Here is a 19192-nt window from a genome sequence, read left to right on the forward strand (position 1 = left end):
TAGATAAAAGTTGGAGTCAGCATGCTTGTATAATATTGTTTAAAAACTGCATTCGAAGACATATATTGTTGTGTAATATTATTGTAAACCATTATGTAATGGTCGTGTGAAAACGCTATATTTCAGATTATCATTTTTGATAATCATCGTAATATTTTAAAGGTTATGGTTTGTTTTAAAATCAAATGCAGTCTTTAAAAAACGTCTCATATAGAGGTCAAAACCTCGCAACGAAATCAATTAATATGGAACGTTTATAATCAATATGAACGAGACATTTTAAAAGAAAGTATTCTTCCACTTTGCGCGAACACCAGCCTTCATTGGCGCCACAAAATTAACTGTATCGTCAAAAGAGTACCAACTTTTCTGTCTCCTTTGGTACGAGAACACGTTTTTGAACATATTTAAAGTGGGCACGAACTGAAAATGATTGCACCGCATCTCAATATACACGATGCAGCAAGCACTATACGGATGCAACTGTCCGATGCCAATACTAAAATGATGAAGAACATCCATGAAAAAGGGAGTAGGAGGGTAGCGCGAGTTCCCTTTCTGCATAACCTCGCAGTAGATGGTAACCTTCTTTGGAACTGAATGATTAGCGCGCTGACCAGGCAAAGGCGCGACAGGATTTAGCGCCCGCAGCGGAGGATACCATTATAAAATTTCTCTAATGTCCTGCCTTGTAATAATCGAACGAATATCCTCAGAATTATCGGGCTCAGCAGTGGAAGTAGAAGCCATTTATGATAAAACAATCAAAATACTTAACAAACAAAGAAGAGGAACGGTATACACACTCACCTGAATACGTAAAGACGAAGTGTGAATCACTAAACGTAACAGATGAAATTTGCACTGGATCTAGGAAAGCAGATAAGGTAAAAAACTTTTGGAAGAACTTGTGAGGTATTTATAGGGAAGTAAAAAATCAGCGTCTCAAAGAAGTTGAAAAAAAAGCGGTTAAAATATAGATGGATAAGAAATAAACACGTGTCACGCAGTAGGCGAAGAAAGAGGGAGTAACAAACAATGATGTGATAAGAAACGCCTGAAATGACTCTTTGACCTGTACAGCAAACTGACAAATGCCGACAAAATCTCCACGCATTAAATGCACCCTATCAACAATTTTCATTTTTTACACACTATAAACCTTAGGAGGATAAAAAACAAATTATTTTGACGCATGAGAGAGGGTGATTGATAAGTTGAGTTCAACACAATGCGCAATCCTGCGCATAATATTGAACTGGGGGACTTAATGATGCACATACCCGATTAGCTCATGTAGCGCACCACACGTGATCCTCACGTACCGCACAAATAGTGTGCCATAATGCCAAATCTGCATGGCAGGGCTGAGCGCGCAATGACATAAAACTTGCAAAAGGACCACACTTGGTCGATGTACGATCTGACAAAAGGCGCTGTAGCTTGCAGGGAATATATGGCAGACAAGAACCAGACTCGGCAGGATGCTTGTTGCTTTTGTTGGCCTCTCATGCAAGGTAAGACTGTGAGGATAGACCATGATCCCTTGGCCCTATTACGTGGCACTAATAGACAAAGGAGTATTACACTATAAATAAGAGGTCCAAGCCACGATACAAAAGAGAGAGTTCACCTGGACTTGCAGACATACTATTTTTGGTATCGAAGCGTAACATACAGGCCACTGGCGCTACTCTCATAGCACAACCCTTACCCTCGCTACCGGATTCTTAGTGTGATGACCCGTCCAAATCCACTTGGACGAATACATCATTCATTGATTTCATAGTGAGGTTTTGACCTCTATATGATACGTTTTGTAAACATTGCATTCTTTTGAAAAGGCACACCATAAATGAATATATAAATCCAAGGTTTTCAACATCTGATGATTTCTACGTATAGACAATCACCGTATATAATAGTTTTTAACAATACATTCGTTGACAATGCAGTCAAATAAGATACATGGTGATGATTTTATGAATGCAAAGTTTTCTCGAATAAAGCATGTATAACTCCATGCACATAGCTTGTATAACGTATAAGTAAACAGTGGAAGACTTCTAGGAACCTGAGAATAAACATGCTTAAAAGTGTCAACACAAAGGTTGGTGAGTTCATAGTTTTAATGTTGCGCATAATCTGTATATAAAGGTGGATCACAAGATTTCAGTTGTTTCATACGAAATGTTTATCAAACGATTCTACGTAACAGAGCACCCTGGTAACTAAACTTTAACGTTATAATAAGTACCCCTGTTTTAACATACATGCAACCAACATGTACAATACACGCAATCCAACGTGTACTAAACTCAAATAGCAAACGTCTATTTTATAGTTCAGGCTAGGGTTTCTATACCTGGAACAGACGGGGATGTCAAGCCCTATGGATCCATATACAACTATTCGCGCCCACCAGTTCTTATAACTGGCAGTTACTAGTTACCAAAGCTAAGGGATTTTCGGTTCAAACTCGGTGTAGAATTTAGTATGTACTTGTATCCATTGCGTTTAAAATAAAGTGCATGTATTCTCAGCCCAAAAATATAGATTGCAAAAGCATTTAAAAAGGGAGCAAATGAAACTCACCTTAGTAGCACATAAGGTCATTCACCAAAATGTGACCGAAACTCGGAATGCAAAATAACTGTAGATCTCAACCTAGAGAATATATATTGGTCAATAAATGTTTAACAAGCTAGGTCGGGTCATAGTGTATCACAATCCTAATACTCGAGACCGACATGAAAAAGTTAACAAAAGTCATCTCAAAAGTCAACCTAACCCAATATGATCTTTAAATCTATACATGTTTATTATCATAGTATAAGTCTTGACAATTGAACGAATTTATAGTTTATCAAACTCAAAATATTATTTATTTCAGGAGCTATATTATATTTGAATTATCATGGCAATCGAAAATATTTTATTATTTCACATAGCTTTCCAATATTTGTAAAATCAGATTATAGTGTTTATAAAGCTTTAAAACATGATAAGACCGTCAACTTTGACAATTGTTCAACAAGACGAGACATGCTTTATATAGAAATTCATTTACTCGATTAGTAATATTTGAAAATCCAATTTATTAATCTCATAGACAAGTTGTTTAAATATTAATTTACAGTTTCAAACACAATTTTAATTAACGTTAAACATAATTCAGTTGACCATATCTTTTAATCCGTTCATCGAAATCACGCGATTTCTAAATGAAAAGATAATAATTTTTCGCCAGCTTTCCAAAAACATGCATATGATATACTTTATATCAGTAGTATCTGTATCAAATTCGTGATTCATCATAAACTATCTAACGATAAAATTAAAGCATACAAGCATGCATAAACATATATACTCGAGCACTAGACATGGATACACTATTAATATATAAAAGATAAGATGTGAATGCTCACGTATCAATATTGTGATTCGATATTGTAGGAAAGTACGTAGACGCAACGAAGATGATAAACACTAGATTGATCTCACAAGCATACCCCCGAATCATACCCATAACCTCCATAGCTATAACCCATAATTTCCTTAGTTTTATCCCGTTCATAAAATTCGTTTTGAAAATAATGTACTCATGACCTCGTCGTAGTATTTTAGGTATATACTAATAATAATAATACTACTAATATTAATATCATAAGATTAATAATAATCTTTAATAATAATTAAAATAAATAAATAAATAAGATAAGTAATACGGAGTAATATGTAATATAGAGAGATTGAGTGAATGAGAAAACAGAAATCGATCGAGCTTTATAGGAACTCCTGGCCAGCCATCCCATGCGATCGCATGGGTCTGTAGGCTAATGGCCATGCGATCGCATGGCCTCCTTTTCCAGCTCATGATCTCTTGTTTTCTAGTTTGTCGACATGATTTTTAACTGTAGCAAATAGTGTTTTACTGTAGCAAATAGTATTTACTGTAGCAAAGTCGTTTTTACTTTAGCAAATAGTGTTTCACTGTAGCACGTCGTTTTACTGTAGCAAATAGTGATTTTCGAAAACATTGTAGCTTTTCGGATACTGTAGCAATTCGAAAATACTGTAGTAAATTAGTGTTTTACTTGTTCATCTTAAACGTTTTAGTTAACTTATCTAAATATCAATCGAATCAATAAAAGAATGTTACTATCGTTTACTAAATAACTTGAAATTATATATATGTATATATATATATTTATTTAATATACATAAATCTGTTTTTAAATACAGATTGTAAGTTATTTATGAATAATTAATATTCCAACTTATTATATATATAATATATATATATATATATATATATATATATATATATATATATATATACAAATAGATGTTCGTGAATCGTCGGTCAATAGTCAAAGGTTAACTGAATATATAACATTAGTTCAAAAAGTTTGAGAATCAATATTACAGACTTTGCTTATCGTGTCGGAAACATATAAAGATTAAGTTTAAATTTGGTCAAAAAATTTCGGGTTGTCACAGTACCTACCCGTTAAAGAAATTTCGTCCCGAAATTTGATTGGGATGGTCATGGCTGACAATAAGTATGTTTTCATGACGCATACGAGCTGAAAATTAGAGTTTTATCATCATTGAGTAATATGGATAAAACAAATTGTTTATGTGAAGTGTACGAGTGAAGTTATCACAAAAAAGTGAAATGAGAAAAAGTAAGTTTCGTCATATCTTTTGACGTAGATGGGTTGATTTCCGGAGTTCAAGAGATTTGGAGAAAATCTTCGTAATAAGATTTGATTCTTCGGTAATTAAGGAAATTATGATCCTCTTCGATTTAATGCGATGATCTGTCTCGATTTTCCTGTCTGATATTATACTATAAATCTACCCCCTTCATTTCCTTATTTTCACACCTCTCATCTTCTATTCTTTCTCTCTCAATTCATATTTCTAAAACATTCGTCATTATGCTCCATCCGATTCTAATTCTTGATATACTCCTAACCTTCATATCTGTCATCCTTCTTTTTCATCTTCCGTCGAAAGAATCTATTTTCTTCTACTATTACCTTGGGGTTATAATGTTTTTAAATTCTTCCGTGTCTTTACGTTGCAATACGTATTGATATACACGGTTTGTAATTTATGTGTTGTTGTCAGGCTTTATATTTTCCCTTATTTTTCAGAGTCCCTGCTTCTGTCTTTCTATGATCATCGACATCCACAGTTAATGCTCTCTCCTATTTGCTGCGATTTATACCCTCATTTCTATTTCGGAGTTTCATGCTCTGTTTTCCCTTCTATCCATTAAGCACCTCATGTAATGGTCCAGAATCCGCAGATATGAATTTCGGAATGAACATAGTTAATGTTCTAAGAAGGAAATTGTAATGACACGATCTTGATTTGTCAAATTACCAGAATACCTCGGAAAAGGCCGAATCATCAAGAAAAATATTTTCTTGATATGTTTAGAGTTTAAATAGAATGAAAGAATTATGTAACATGGTTCATGATGAGGGTATGATCTGTGAACCTTTATCACGTTCTATTAGAAACACAGCATGACTTACTGTAATATAATCACGTTGATCAAGTGTCATTATATTATACTAACTCATGCTTCAGTTCCCAACACTGCTTCAAAAATATTCATAATTTAAACTCGAAGGTTTACAGAATATAGGAACTAAACAGTTTCCTTTATGATGTAAACAGATAACGCGAGGAGATAAATGATTTCAGAAAAAAATAATTATGAAAATATCTTCAGAAATATCGAGGATATTTATAATGAAAGATACGATGATATCTTAGAATTTCTAATATCGAAAGATGATGAAGAAGATTTTGTCCGTAAAAGTTTAGAGTCAGGAGCAAGGTATTCGTTAATGACTTCAGCAGATACTGAATCATTTGGATTCTTTGAAGGCAGGTTTAGTGTTTGTGATTTGTCCACAGCCTCCTTCATAGTTTGCTCAATCCGTTTTCCAGTTCCAACTTTTCTGAGCTTTGCCAACACACCACTCTTTATTAACAAACTTTGGCCATTAAGACCATTTACAGTTTTGCTGCTTCATCAGCATTCAAAGTTATCATAACTGAATCGTCGGTTATCAATCCGAGGTGTTTTCAAGAGTTCGAAGGGTTTGAATGAAGATTGTAATTGTCAAGATACATATGATGTTCTAGAATTTTGAATGATACAAATATTTTTCTGGGTTTTATGAATAGAAGTGATGTCCTAGCATAATTCTGAAGTCAAAGTATAGCTTTGAAAGATGTAGGAATCTAAGAGTGATATCTTCTGTTAAATCTTAACTTGGATTCTGATTTTTCAAAATCAGAATATGTAATCATATTTGGGTTAGAATGGTTGTTTTGATTTCTATGAAAGAATGTATATCGTTGTGACAGTAGTGAGTATAGTTGATGATTTGATGAATCAAAATCGAACATATTAATTGTGACTTTATATATCTCCCGGGTATTATCTACCCGTTAAAAGTTTCACAAGTAACATTTTGTATAAAAGAATTTTCATTACAGTCTTTATGAAAATATATGTATGTATATTTTCTTCAGATGTAATACAGATTTAATGACTTAATATCATATTAAGCTTATTTGATTTTTGGCTGGAATTAGAAATGAATAATCTCTAAACCATTAGAGATTACATAATTTTTGCGGAGTATTTAACTGATATAATCAATACTTCATCGTTTGTTGTTGTTGGTATTCCTTGGCATCTATGGTGCGTATGACGTTGATTTTCGAGGTACAGATTGTGATGTTGAGGTGTGCGATGCAGATGTTGTTGTTGGTGGTGGTAATGGTACTGTTGGTGTTGATGATGGTGGTATTGTTGATGCCGGTGATGCTGCTGGTGCTTGTAATCTTTGCACCATATTCTCCAAAGCCACTACCCGAGCGCGAAGCTCGTTGACTTCTTCTACTACACCGGGATGATTGGCGGTTCGGACGAGCGGATGAATAAGATCCAGAATTTGAGATAGTATGTAATCATGACGAGATACTCTAGAGATGAGAGAGAAAATGGTATTACGAACAGGTTCGCCGGTAAGTGCTTCAGGTTCTTCGCCAAGAGGGGAATGTGGTGGATGGAAGGGATCACCTTCTTCTTGTCTCCAATGACTAAGTAGGCTACGAAACCATCCCCAATTCATCCAGAATAGGTGATGGCTAATTGGTTGATCCATTCCGATTACACTGTCTTCAGAGTTCAGGTGAATATCCATATCGGAATAGCTGTCGGAGTTTAAGGAATTTGAACTAGATACAGGATCCATTTTGTGTAATCAGAAAAATGATTTTTGATGTGAAATAGATAATAGGACTTAGATTTGGTATTCTTCAATACATAATTTACATATGTATATATAGTACCAAAATCCCATAAATTACGGAGAAATTTTCGGAAGATGTCAGGAAAAGTTTAAAGTAACAGATACGCTAAGATATGAATTTTGTCGATACACTATCTATGTAGTAAATGCAGTAAGACATGTCTAGACTTAGGAATGATAAGCAAGTAATTTCCGACAATAAATGGTAAGCAAAACTCGGTAAAAACAGATACGGTCATAGTCCAGACTCACTAATGCATCCTAACAATTACCAGTTAAACACACTAATGCAAATTCTGGTTCCCTATGACCTCAAGCTCTGATGCCAACTGTGATGACCCGTCCAAATCCACTTGGACGAATACATCATTCATTGATTTCATAGTGAGGTTTTGACCTCTATATGATACGTTTTGTAAACATTGCATTCTTTTGAAAAGGCACACCATAAATGAATATATAAATCCAAGGTTTTCAACATCTGATGATTTCTACGTATAGACAATCACCGTATATAATAGTTTTTAACAATACATTCGTTGACAATGCAGTCAAATAAGATACATGGTGATGATTTTACGAATGCAAAGTTTTCTCGAATAAAGCATGTATAACTCCATGCACATAGCTTGTATAACGTATAAGTAAACAGTGGAAGACTTCTAGGAACCTGAGAATAAACATGCTTAAAAGTGTCAACACAAAGGTTGGTGAGTTCATAGTTTTAATGTTGCGCATAATCTGTATATAAAGGTGGATCACAAGATTTCAGTTATTTCATACGAAATGTTTATCAAACGATTCTACGTAACAGAGCACCCTGGTAACTAAACTTTAACGTTATAATAAGTACCCCTGTTTTAACATACATGCAACCAACATGTACAATACACGCAATCCAACGTGTACTAAACTCAAATAGCAAACGTCTATTTTATAGTTCAGGCTAGGGTTTCTATACCTGGAACAGACGGGGATGTCAAGCCCTATGGATCCATATACAACTATTCGCGCCCACCAGTTCTTATAACTGGCAGTTACTAGTTACCAAAGCTAAGGGATTTTCGGTTCAAACTCGGTGTAGAACTTAGTATGTACTTGTATCCATTGCGTTTAAAATAAAGTGCATGTATTCTCAGCCCAAAAATATAGATTGCAAAAGCATTTAAAAAGGGAGCAAATGAAACTCACCTTAGTAGCACATGAGGTCATTCACCGAAATGTGACCGAAACTCGGAATGCAAAATAACTGTAGATCTCAACCTAGAGAATATATATTGGTCAATAAATGTTTAACAAGCTAGGTCGGGTCATAGTGTATCACAATCCTAATACTCGAGACTGACATGAAAAAGTTAACAAAAGTCATCTCAAAAGTCAACCTAACCCAATATGATCTTTAAATCTATACATGTTTATTATCATAGTATAAGTCTTGACAATTGAACGAATTTATAGTTTATCAAACTCAAAATATTATTTATTTCATGAGCTATATTATATTTGAATTATCATGGCAATCAAAAATATTTTATTATTTCACATAGCTTTCCAATACTTGTAAAATCAGATTATAGTGTTTATAAATCTTTAAAACATGATAAGACCGTCAAATTTGACAATTGTTCAACAAGACGATACATGCTTTATATAGAAATTCATTTACTCGATTAGTAATATTTTAAAATCCAATTTATTAATCTCATAGACAAGTTGTTTAAATATTAATTTACAGTTTCAAACACAATTTTAATTAACGTTAACCAGAATTCAGTTGACCATATCTTTTAATCCGTTCATCGAAATCACGCGATTTCTAAATGAAAAGTTAATAATTTTTCGCCAGCTTTCCAAAAACATGCATATCATATACTTTATATCAGTAGTATCTGTATCAAATTCGTGATTCATCATAAACTATCTAACGACAAAATTTAAGCATACAAGCATGCATAAACATATATAATCGAGCACTAGACATGGATACACTATTAATATATAAAAGATAAGATGTGAATGCTCACGTATCAATATTGTGATTCAATATTGTAGGAAAGTACGTAGACGCAACGAAGATGATAAAAACTAGATTGATCTCACAAGCATACCCCCGAATCATACCCATAACCTCCATAGCTATAACCCATAATTTCCTTAGTTTTATCCCGTTCATAAAATCCGTTTTGAAAATAATGTACTCATGACCTCGTCGTAGTATTTTAGGTATATACTAATAATAATAATAATACTACTAATATTAATATCATAAGATTAATAATAATCTTTAATAATAATATTAATAATAATTAAAATAAATAAATAAGATAAGTAATACGGAGTAATATGTAATATAGAGAGATTGAGTGAATGAGAAAGCAGAAATCGATCGAGCTTTATAGGAACTCCTGGCCAGCCATCCCATGCGATCGCATGGGTCTGTAGGCTAATGGCCATGCGATCGCATGGCCTCCTTTTCCAGCTCATGATCTCTTGTTTTCTAGTTTGTCGACATGATTTTTCACTGTAGCAAATAGTGTTTTACTGGAGCAAATAGTGGTACTGTAGCAAATAGTGGTCCACTGTTGCAAATAGTATTTACTGTAGCAAAGTCGTTTTTACTGTAGTAAATAGTGTTTCACTGTAGCAAGTCATTTTTACTGTAGTAAATAGCGATTTTTGAAAACACTGTAGCTTTTCGGGTACTGTAGCAATTCAAAAATACTGTATTAAATTAGTGTTTTACTTGTTCATCTTAAACGTTTTAGTTAACTTATCTAAATATCAATCGAATCAATAAACGAATGTTACTATCGTTTACTAAATAACTTGAAATTATATATATGTATATATCTTTATTTAATATACATAAATCTGTTTTTAAATACACATTGTAAGTTATTTATGAATAATTAATATTCCAACTTATTGTATATATATATATATATATATATATATATATATATATATATATATATATACAAATAGATGTTCGTGAATCGTCGGTCAATAGTCAAAGGTTAACTGAATATATAACATTAGTTCAAAAAGTTTGAGAATCAATATTACAGACTTTGCTTATCGTGTCGGAAACATATAAAGATTAAGTTTAAATTTGGTCAAAAAATTTCGGGTTGTCACAGTACCTACCCGTTAAAGAAATTTCGTCCCGAAATTTGATTGGGATGGTCATGGCTGACAATAAGTATGTTTTCATGACGCATACGAGCTGAAAATTAGAGTTTTATCATCATTGAGTAATATGGATAAAACAAATTGTTTATGTGAAGTGTACGAGTGAAGTTATCACAAAAAAGTGAAATGAGAAAAAGTAAGTTTCGTCATATCTTTTGACGTAGATGGGTTGATTTCCGGAGTTCAAGAGATTTGGAGAAAATATTCGTAATAAGATTTGATTCTTCGGTAATTAAGGAAATTATGATCCTCTTCGATTTAATGCGATGATCTGTCTCGATTTTCCTGTCTGATATTATACTATAAATCTACCCCCTTCATTTCCTTATTTTCACACCTCTCATCTTCTATTCTTTCTCTCTCAATTCATATTTCTAAAACATTCGTCATTATGCTCCATCCGATTCTAATTCTTGATATACTCCTAACCTTCATATCTGTCATCCTTCTTTTTCATCTTCTGCCGAAAGAATCTATTTTCTTCTACTATTACCTTGGGGTTATAATGTTTTTAAATTCTTCCGTGTCTTTACGTTGCAATACGTATTGATATACACGGTTTGTAATTTATGTGTTGTTGTCAGGCTTTATATTTTCCCTTATTTTTCAGAGTCCCTGCTTCTGTCTTTCTATGATCATCGACATCCACAGTTAATGTTCTCTCCTATTTGCTGCGATTTATACCCTCATTTCTATTTCCGAGTTTCATGCTCTGTTTTCCCTTCTATCCATTAAGCACCTCATGTAATGGTCCAGAATCCGCAGATATGAATTTCGGAATGAACATAGTTAATGTTCTAAGAAGGAAATTGTAATGACACGATCTTGATTTGTCAAATTACCAGAATACCTCGGAAAAGGCCGAATCATCAAGAAAAATATTTTCTTGATATGTTTAGAGTTTAAATAGAATGAAAGAATTATGTAACATGGTTCATGATGAGGGTATGATCTGTGAACCTTTATCACGTTCTATTAGAAACACAGCATGACTTACTGTAATATAATCACGTTGATCAAGTGTCATTATATTATACTAACTCATGCTTCAGTTCCAACACTGCTTCAAAAATATTCATAATTTAAACTCGAAGGTTTACAGAATATAGGAACTAAACAGTTTCCTTTATGATGTAAACAGATAACGCGAGGAGATAAATGATTTCAGAAAAAAATAATTATGAAAATATCTTCAGAAATATCGAGGATATTTATAATGAAAGATACGATGATATCTTAGAATTTCTAATATCAAAAGATGATGAAGAAGATTTTGTCCGTAAAAGTTTAGAGTCAGGAGCAAGGTATTCGTTAATGACTTCAGCAGATACTGAATCATTTGGATTCTTTGAAGGCAGGTTTAGTGTTTGTGATTTGTCCACAGCCTCCTTCATAGTTTGCTCAATCCGTTTTCCAGTTCCAACTTTTCTGAGCTTTGCCAACACACCACTCTTTATTAACAAACTTTGGCCATTAAGACCATTTACAGTTTTGCTGCTTCATCAGCATTCAAAGTTATCATAACTGAATCGTCGGTTATCAATCCGAGGTGTTTTCAAGAGTTCGAAGGGTTTGAATGAAGATTGTAATTGTCAAGATACATATGATGTTCTAGAATTTTGAATGATACAAATATTTTTCTGGGTTTTATGAATAGAAGTGATGTCCTAGCATAATTCTGAAGTCAAAGTATAGCTTTGAAAGATGTAGGAATCTAAGAGTGATATCTTCTGTTAAATCTTAACTTGGATTCTGATTTTTCAAAATCAGAATATGTAATCATATTTGGGTTAGAATGGTTGTTTTGATTTCTATGAAAGAATGTATATCGTTGTGACAGTAGTGAGTATAGTTGATGATTTGATGAATCAAAATCGAACATATTAATTGTGACTTTATATATCTCCCGGGTATTATCTACCCGTTAAAAGTTTCACAAGTAACATTTTGTATAAAAGAATTTTCATTACAGTCTTTATGAAAATATATGTATGTATATTTTCTTCAGATGTAATACAGATTTAATGACTTAATATCATATTAAGCTTATTTGATTTTTGGCTGGAATTAGAAATGAATAATCTCTAAACCATTAGAGATTACATAATTTTTGCGGAGTATTTAACTGATATAATCAATACTTCATCGTTTGTTGTTGTTGGTATTCCTTGGCATCTATGGTGCGTATGACGTTGATGTTCGAGGTACAGATTGTGATGTTGAGGTGTGCGATGCAGATGTTGTTGGTGGTGGTGGTAATGGTACTGTTGGTGTTGATGATGGTGGTACTGTTGATGCCGGTGATGCTGCTGGTGCTTGTAATCTTTGCACCATATTCTCCAAAGCCACTACCCGAGCGCGAAGCTCGTTGACTTCTTCTACTACACCGGGATGATTGGCGGTTCGGACGAGCGGATGAATAAGATCCAGAATTTGAGATAGTATGTAATCATGACGAGATACTCTAGAGATGAGAGATAAAATGGTATTACGAACAGGTTCGCCGGTAAGTGCTTCAGGTTCTTCGCCAAGAGGGGAATGTGGTGGATGGAAGGGATCACCTTCTTCTTGTCTCCAATGACTAAGTAGGCTACGAAACCATCCCCAATTCATCCAGAATAGGTGATGGCTAATTGGTTGATCCATTCCAATTACACTGTCTTCGGAGTTCAGGTGAATATCCATATCGGAATAGCTGTCGGAGTTTAAGGAATTTGAACTAGATACAGGATCCATTTTGTGTAATCAGAAAAATGATTTTTGATGTGAAATAGATAATAGGACTTAGATTTGGTATTCTTCAATACATAATTTACATATGTATATATAGTACCAAAATCCCATAAATTACGGAGAAATTTTCGGAAGATGTCAGGAAAAGTTTAAAGTAACAGATACGCTAAGATATGAATTTTGTCGATACACTATCTATGTAGTAAATGCAGTAAGACATGTCTAGACTTAGGAATGATAAGCAAGTAATTTCCGACAATAAATGGTAAGCAAAACTCGGTAAAAACAGATACGGTCATAGTCCAGACTCACTAATGCATCCTAACAATTACCAGTTAAACACACTAATGCAAATTCTGGTTCCCTATGACCTCAAGCTCTGATGCCAACTGTGATGACCCGTCCAAATCCACTTGGACGAATACATCATTCATTGATTTCATAATGAGGTTTTGACCTCTATATGATACGTTTTGTAAACATTGCATTCTTTTGAAAAGGCACACCATAAATGAATATATAAATCCAAGGTTTTCAACATCTGATGATTTCTACGTATAGACAATCACCGTATATAATAGTTTTTAACAATACATTCGTTGACAATGCAGTCAAATAAGATACATGGTGATGATTTTACGAATGCAAAGTTTTCTCGAATAAAGCATGTATAACTCCATGCACATAGCTTGTATAACGTATAAGTAAACAGTGGAAGACTTCTAGGAACCTGAGAATAAACATGCTTAAAAGTGTCAACACAAAGGTTGGTGAGTTCATAGTTTTAATGTTGCGCATAATCTGTATATAAAGGTGGATCACAAGATTTCAGTTATTTCATACGAAATGTTTATCAAACGATTCTACGTAACAGAGCACCCTGGTAACTAAACTTTAACGTTATAATAAGTACCCCTGTTTTAACATACATGCAACCAACATGTACAATACACGCAATCCAACGTGTACTAAACTCAAATAGCAAACGTCTATTTTATAGTTCAGGCTAGGGTTTCTATACCTGGAACAGACGGGGATGTCAAGCCCTATGGATCCATATACAACTATTCGCGCCCACCAGTTCTTATAACTGGCAGTTACTAGTTACCAAAGCTAAGGAATTTTCGGTTCAAACTCGGTGTAGAATTTAGTATGTACTTGTATCCATTGCGTTTAAAATAAAGTGCATGTATTCTCAGCCCAAAAATATAGATTGCAAAAGCATTTAAAAAGGGAGCAAATGAAACTCACCTTAGTAGCACATAAGGTCATTCACCGAAATGTGACTGAAACTCGGAATGCAAAATAACTGTAGATCTCAACCTAGAGAATATATATTGGTCAATAAATGTTTAACAAGCTAGGTCGGGTCATAGTGTATCACAATCCTAATACTCGAGACCGACATGAAAAAGTTAACAAAAGTCATCTCAAAAGTCAACCTAACCCAATATGATCTTTAAATCTATACATGTTTATTATCATAGTATAAGTCTTGACAATTGAACGAATTTATAGTTTATCAAACTCAAAATATTATTTATTTCATGAGTTATATTATATTTGAATTATCATGGCAATCAAAAATATTTTATTATTTCACATAGCTTTCCAATACTTGTAAAATCAGATTATAGTGTTTATAAATCTTTAAAACATGATAAGACCGTCAAATTTGACAATTGTTCAACAAGACGATACATGCTTTATATAGAAATTCATTTACTCGATTAGTAATATTTTAAAATCCAATTTATTAATCTCATAGACAAGTTGTTTAAATATTAATTTACAGTTTCAAACACAATTTTAATTAACGTTAACCAGAATTCAGTTGACCATATCTTTTAATCCGTTCATCGAAATCACGCGATTTCTAAATGAAAAGTTAATAATTTTTCGCCAGCTTTCCAAAAACATGCATATCATATACTTTATATCAGTAGTATCTGTATCAAATTCGTGATTCATCATAAACTATCTAACGACAAAATTTAAGCATACAAGCATGCATAAACATATATAATCGAGCACTAGACATGGATACACTATTAATATATAAAAGATAAGATGTGAATGCTCACGTATCAATATTGTGATTCAATATTGTAGGAAAGTACGTAGACGCAACGAAGATGATAAACACTAGATTGATCTCACAAGCATACCCCCGAATCATACCCATAACCTCCATAGCTATAACCCATAATTTCCTTAGTTTTATCCCGTTCATAAAATCCGTTTTGAAAATAATGTACTCATGACCTCGTCGTAGTATTTTAGGTATATACTAATAATAATAATAATACTACTAATATTAATATCATAAGATTAATAATAATCTTTAATAATAATATTAATAATAATTAAAATAAATAAATAAGATAAGTAATACGGAGTAATATGTAATATAGAGAGATTGAGTGAATGAGAAAACAGAAATCGATCGAGCTTTATAGGAACTCCTGGCCAGCCATCCCATGCGATCGCATGGGTCTGTAGGCTAATGGCCATGCGATCGCATGGCCTCCTTTTCCAGCTCATGATCTCTTGTTTTTTAGTTTGTCGACATGATTTTTCACTGTAGCAAATAGTGTTTTACTGGAGCAAATAGTGGTACTGTAGCAAATAGTGTTCCACTGTTGGAAATAGTATTTACTGTAGCAAAGTCGTTTTTACTGTAGTAAATAGTGTTTCACTGTAGCAAGTCGTTTTTACTGTAGTAAATAGCGATTTTCGAAAACACTGTAGCTTTTCGGGTACTGTAGCAATTCGAAAATACTGTATTAAATTAGTGTTTTACTTGTTCATCTTAAACGTTTTAGTTAACTTATCTAAATATCAATCGAATCAATAAACGAATGTTACTATCGTTTACTAAATAACTTGAAATTATATATATGTATATATCTTTATTTAATATACATAAATCTGTTTTTAAATACACATTGTAAGTTATTTATGAATAATTAATATTCCAACTTATTGTATATATATATATATATATATATATATATATATATATATATATATATATATATACAAATAGATGTTCGTGAATCGTCGGTCAATAGTCAAAGGTTAACTGAATATATAACATTAGTTCAAAAAATTTGAGAATCAATATTACAGACTTTGCTTATCGTGTCGGAAACATATAAAGATTAAATTTAAATTTGGTCAGAAATTTTCGGGTTGTCACACTTAGCATATCCCTCAACTTACGGTCAACAGGTAACGTTTCATGAACATAAACCCTTGGACCCGTCCCGAGCCATCAATAAACGACTACCCTGTCGATGGTGGGTCGACGTTTAACCACCCATGACGAGATCCTCATCTCACATGGGGTTATTCACAATACACCGAACCAGAGAGTTAAACTCGAATGATCCTTAAATCCCCCTTTAGTTGTTGTCAAGTATGAACGGAATCCGACAGATCCATTCTATGCTTGATCAGATAATATTAAGAATTAAGTAATTTCATATGTTAATCATAATTTTGAATTGAAATTTCATACCTATTAATAATTACTCTTTTGAAAGTAATTATCTTTTGTTGCCCTCTATAAGGCTCCAAACCCATCATCATAAATATGCACCTCCAACTCTATTGCTCTGTCTCTCGATTAGAAAGAAATAAAATTAACAAAAAAGGGAACCAAAAATGATGAAGTTGAGATCAAAGAGACTTCATAGGAGCCTCTCCAAGTTTCATTGTGGTGGTAGAAGCAGTCGTACCAACGACGATAAGATGGAATGTGGTGCAACCATGGTCCAGGAAATCAAATGGGAATTAAGGCCTGGTGGGATGCTTGTCCAAAAGAGAGACAATGAAGGCCTAAATGTTGAAAATGAAGGATTCATTATGGTTAGAGTCGCAACTGGTTCACAATGGCATGAAATATCCATTCAAGCTACTTCAACATTTGGTATGTTGGTACCCAAAATTGGCATTATGCATGTCTTACATGATGTCACATATGGTCCAAACAATTAACAAAACAATCTTTTTTTTATGAAATGTGTCAAATTAAATACCCCTTTGAAAGATAATTTATGCTTCTTGAAGTGTACCTATCATCATGGTACTATTTTTTTAATTTCAAAGAAACGATTATTGTACCTTCTTTTTTATTTTGAAGTGTACCTATCATCATAGTACCATATTTCTAATCAAATTTTCAAAGAAATGGTAATTGTACCTTCTTTTATTATTCATTTCTTGTGGCAAATGCCAAGCACCCTTTTCATATAATACTTGTGTTTGACCATGTGTAGTACTAGTTTACTATCTAAGAGTGTAAAAATGCAAAGTTTTTTTTTTTTTTTTTCAAAACTATCTATATAATACTTCACCCGTCTTAAAAAAATGTTTACCATTTCTGTTTCAAAATAATTATAGGAAACATTAACTAATATGGGAAAGAGTGCTATATCTTTTTAGTATTATGCTTCAAACTCAAAATGTTATGCAATTTTTTTTTGGGACTTCTCTATTAAGGACTGTTGTTAGTTGTTAACTAGTTGTGGAGCCCTCGTTTCGCGCCGGGGTTCCGTTTTGAATGCGAGTTAAAAAAAAAGTCTTGATCTATTTTGTAAAAAAGAATTTTTTTCGACATAACATTGAAGGGTTGTTCCTTTTGTGAAAGTTGTTTCTTTTAGCGTTCGGGTATTATTTTTTTTTTAAAAAAAAAGTTAGTAAAGTGGGGGTTCGATTTGTATTTTAATAAAAGTTAGTGGGTTAAGTTTGTGAAATTTGAAAAAACTTTACGTATAAAGTGGGGGTTCGATTTGTATTTTAATAAAAGTTAGGGGGTTAAGTTTGTGAAAATTGAATATTAGTAAAAAAAAATGTTAGTAAAGTGGGGGTTCGATTTGTATTTTAATAAAAGTTAGGGGGTTAAGCTTGTGAAATTTGGGGAAAAATATACGTATAAAGTGGGGGGTTCGATTTGTATTTTAATGAAAGTTAGAGGGTTAAGTTTGGTATTCATTTCCACTTTACCTTTTAGATATAGGTATATAATGTGCTGCGTAAATATGTAGTACTTTGCGGTTAATATTGACTTTATTATAATGACGGTTATCAAAATGTAGAAGATTTTTTTACATGTTAGCAATAGCTTTAATGCTGTCCTTAAAAAAATCTTTATTTTCAATGCTTTCTTAATTTGATTTCGATCCTTAAAATAGGAGAAATGAAGATGGTTCTATCAATGGTGACCGGGATGGAACCAAAAGAGCAAAGAGTATTGTTCAAAGGCAAAGAGAGAGATGATGTGGAACACTTACACATGGTAGGAGTTAGAGACAAAGATAAAGTTGTTTTGTTGGAAGATCCAGCCAACAAAGAGAGGAAAAAACTCCATGAATCATTACCTACAACTAATGATAATGGACCTTCTAATAATCATGCAATTAGTATGTAACTAATTACACTAATTGACAAATGAAGAAACAATTTACTATATTTGTTTTTATAATCTCAATAGTGTGATTTTGATGTTATGGTAATGAATGCTGTTTTTCCCTTTGTATTTGTTATTCAACCTTAGTTTATATCAAAGCTTAACTTAATACGAATATTAGCCTTACACGAGTCGTTGTAATGTTACGAAAATGGGAAAATCCACCAAATCTTAATCGACTTAAATGGTGGGGAAAAATTCAGGAATAACATGTTAATGAGTTGTTATTTAATACTCCGTACATGTACGCTATTTATTATACATAATGAATCCATAATGACTCTAAACCCTAACGGACCCAAGCTCACAATCGGGATGAGCCGCTAATCTATCATCTAACACTCCCCCGCAGTCCGAACGGCGAAATCGCGAAAGTTCGTACTGGAAGAAAACAATAAACATAAAAATAATAAATAAAAACACAATTTTCTCTCTAATTTTTCGT

General features: G+C 33.0%; 1 protein-coding gene across 1 annotated transcript; it reads left to right on the top strand.

Moving 5' to 3' along the window:
* Positions 1-16943: 16943 nt before the first annotated feature.
* On the top strand, positions 16944-18708 carry LOC139863583 (BAG family molecular chaperone regulator 2-like). Its single transcript, XM_071852203.1, has 2 exons — positions 16944-17208; positions 18473-18708. Exons 1-2 carry the CDS (start codon positions 16944-16946, stop codon positions 18706-18708), a joined length of 501 nt encoding a protein of 166 aa, XP_071708304.1.
* The last annotated feature ends 484 nt before the right edge of the window (positions 18709-19192 follow it).

The sequence above is a fragment of the Rutidosis leptorrhynchoides genome, chromosome 8 (genome assembly GCF_046630445.1).
Source record: "Rutidosis leptorrhynchoides isolate AG116_Rl617_1_P2 chromosome 8, CSIRO_AGI_Rlap_v1, whole genome shotgun sequence".
Taxonomy (NCBI): Eukaryota; Viridiplantae; Streptophyta; class Magnoliopsida; order Asterales; family Asteraceae; genus Rutidosis; species Rutidosis leptorrhynchoides.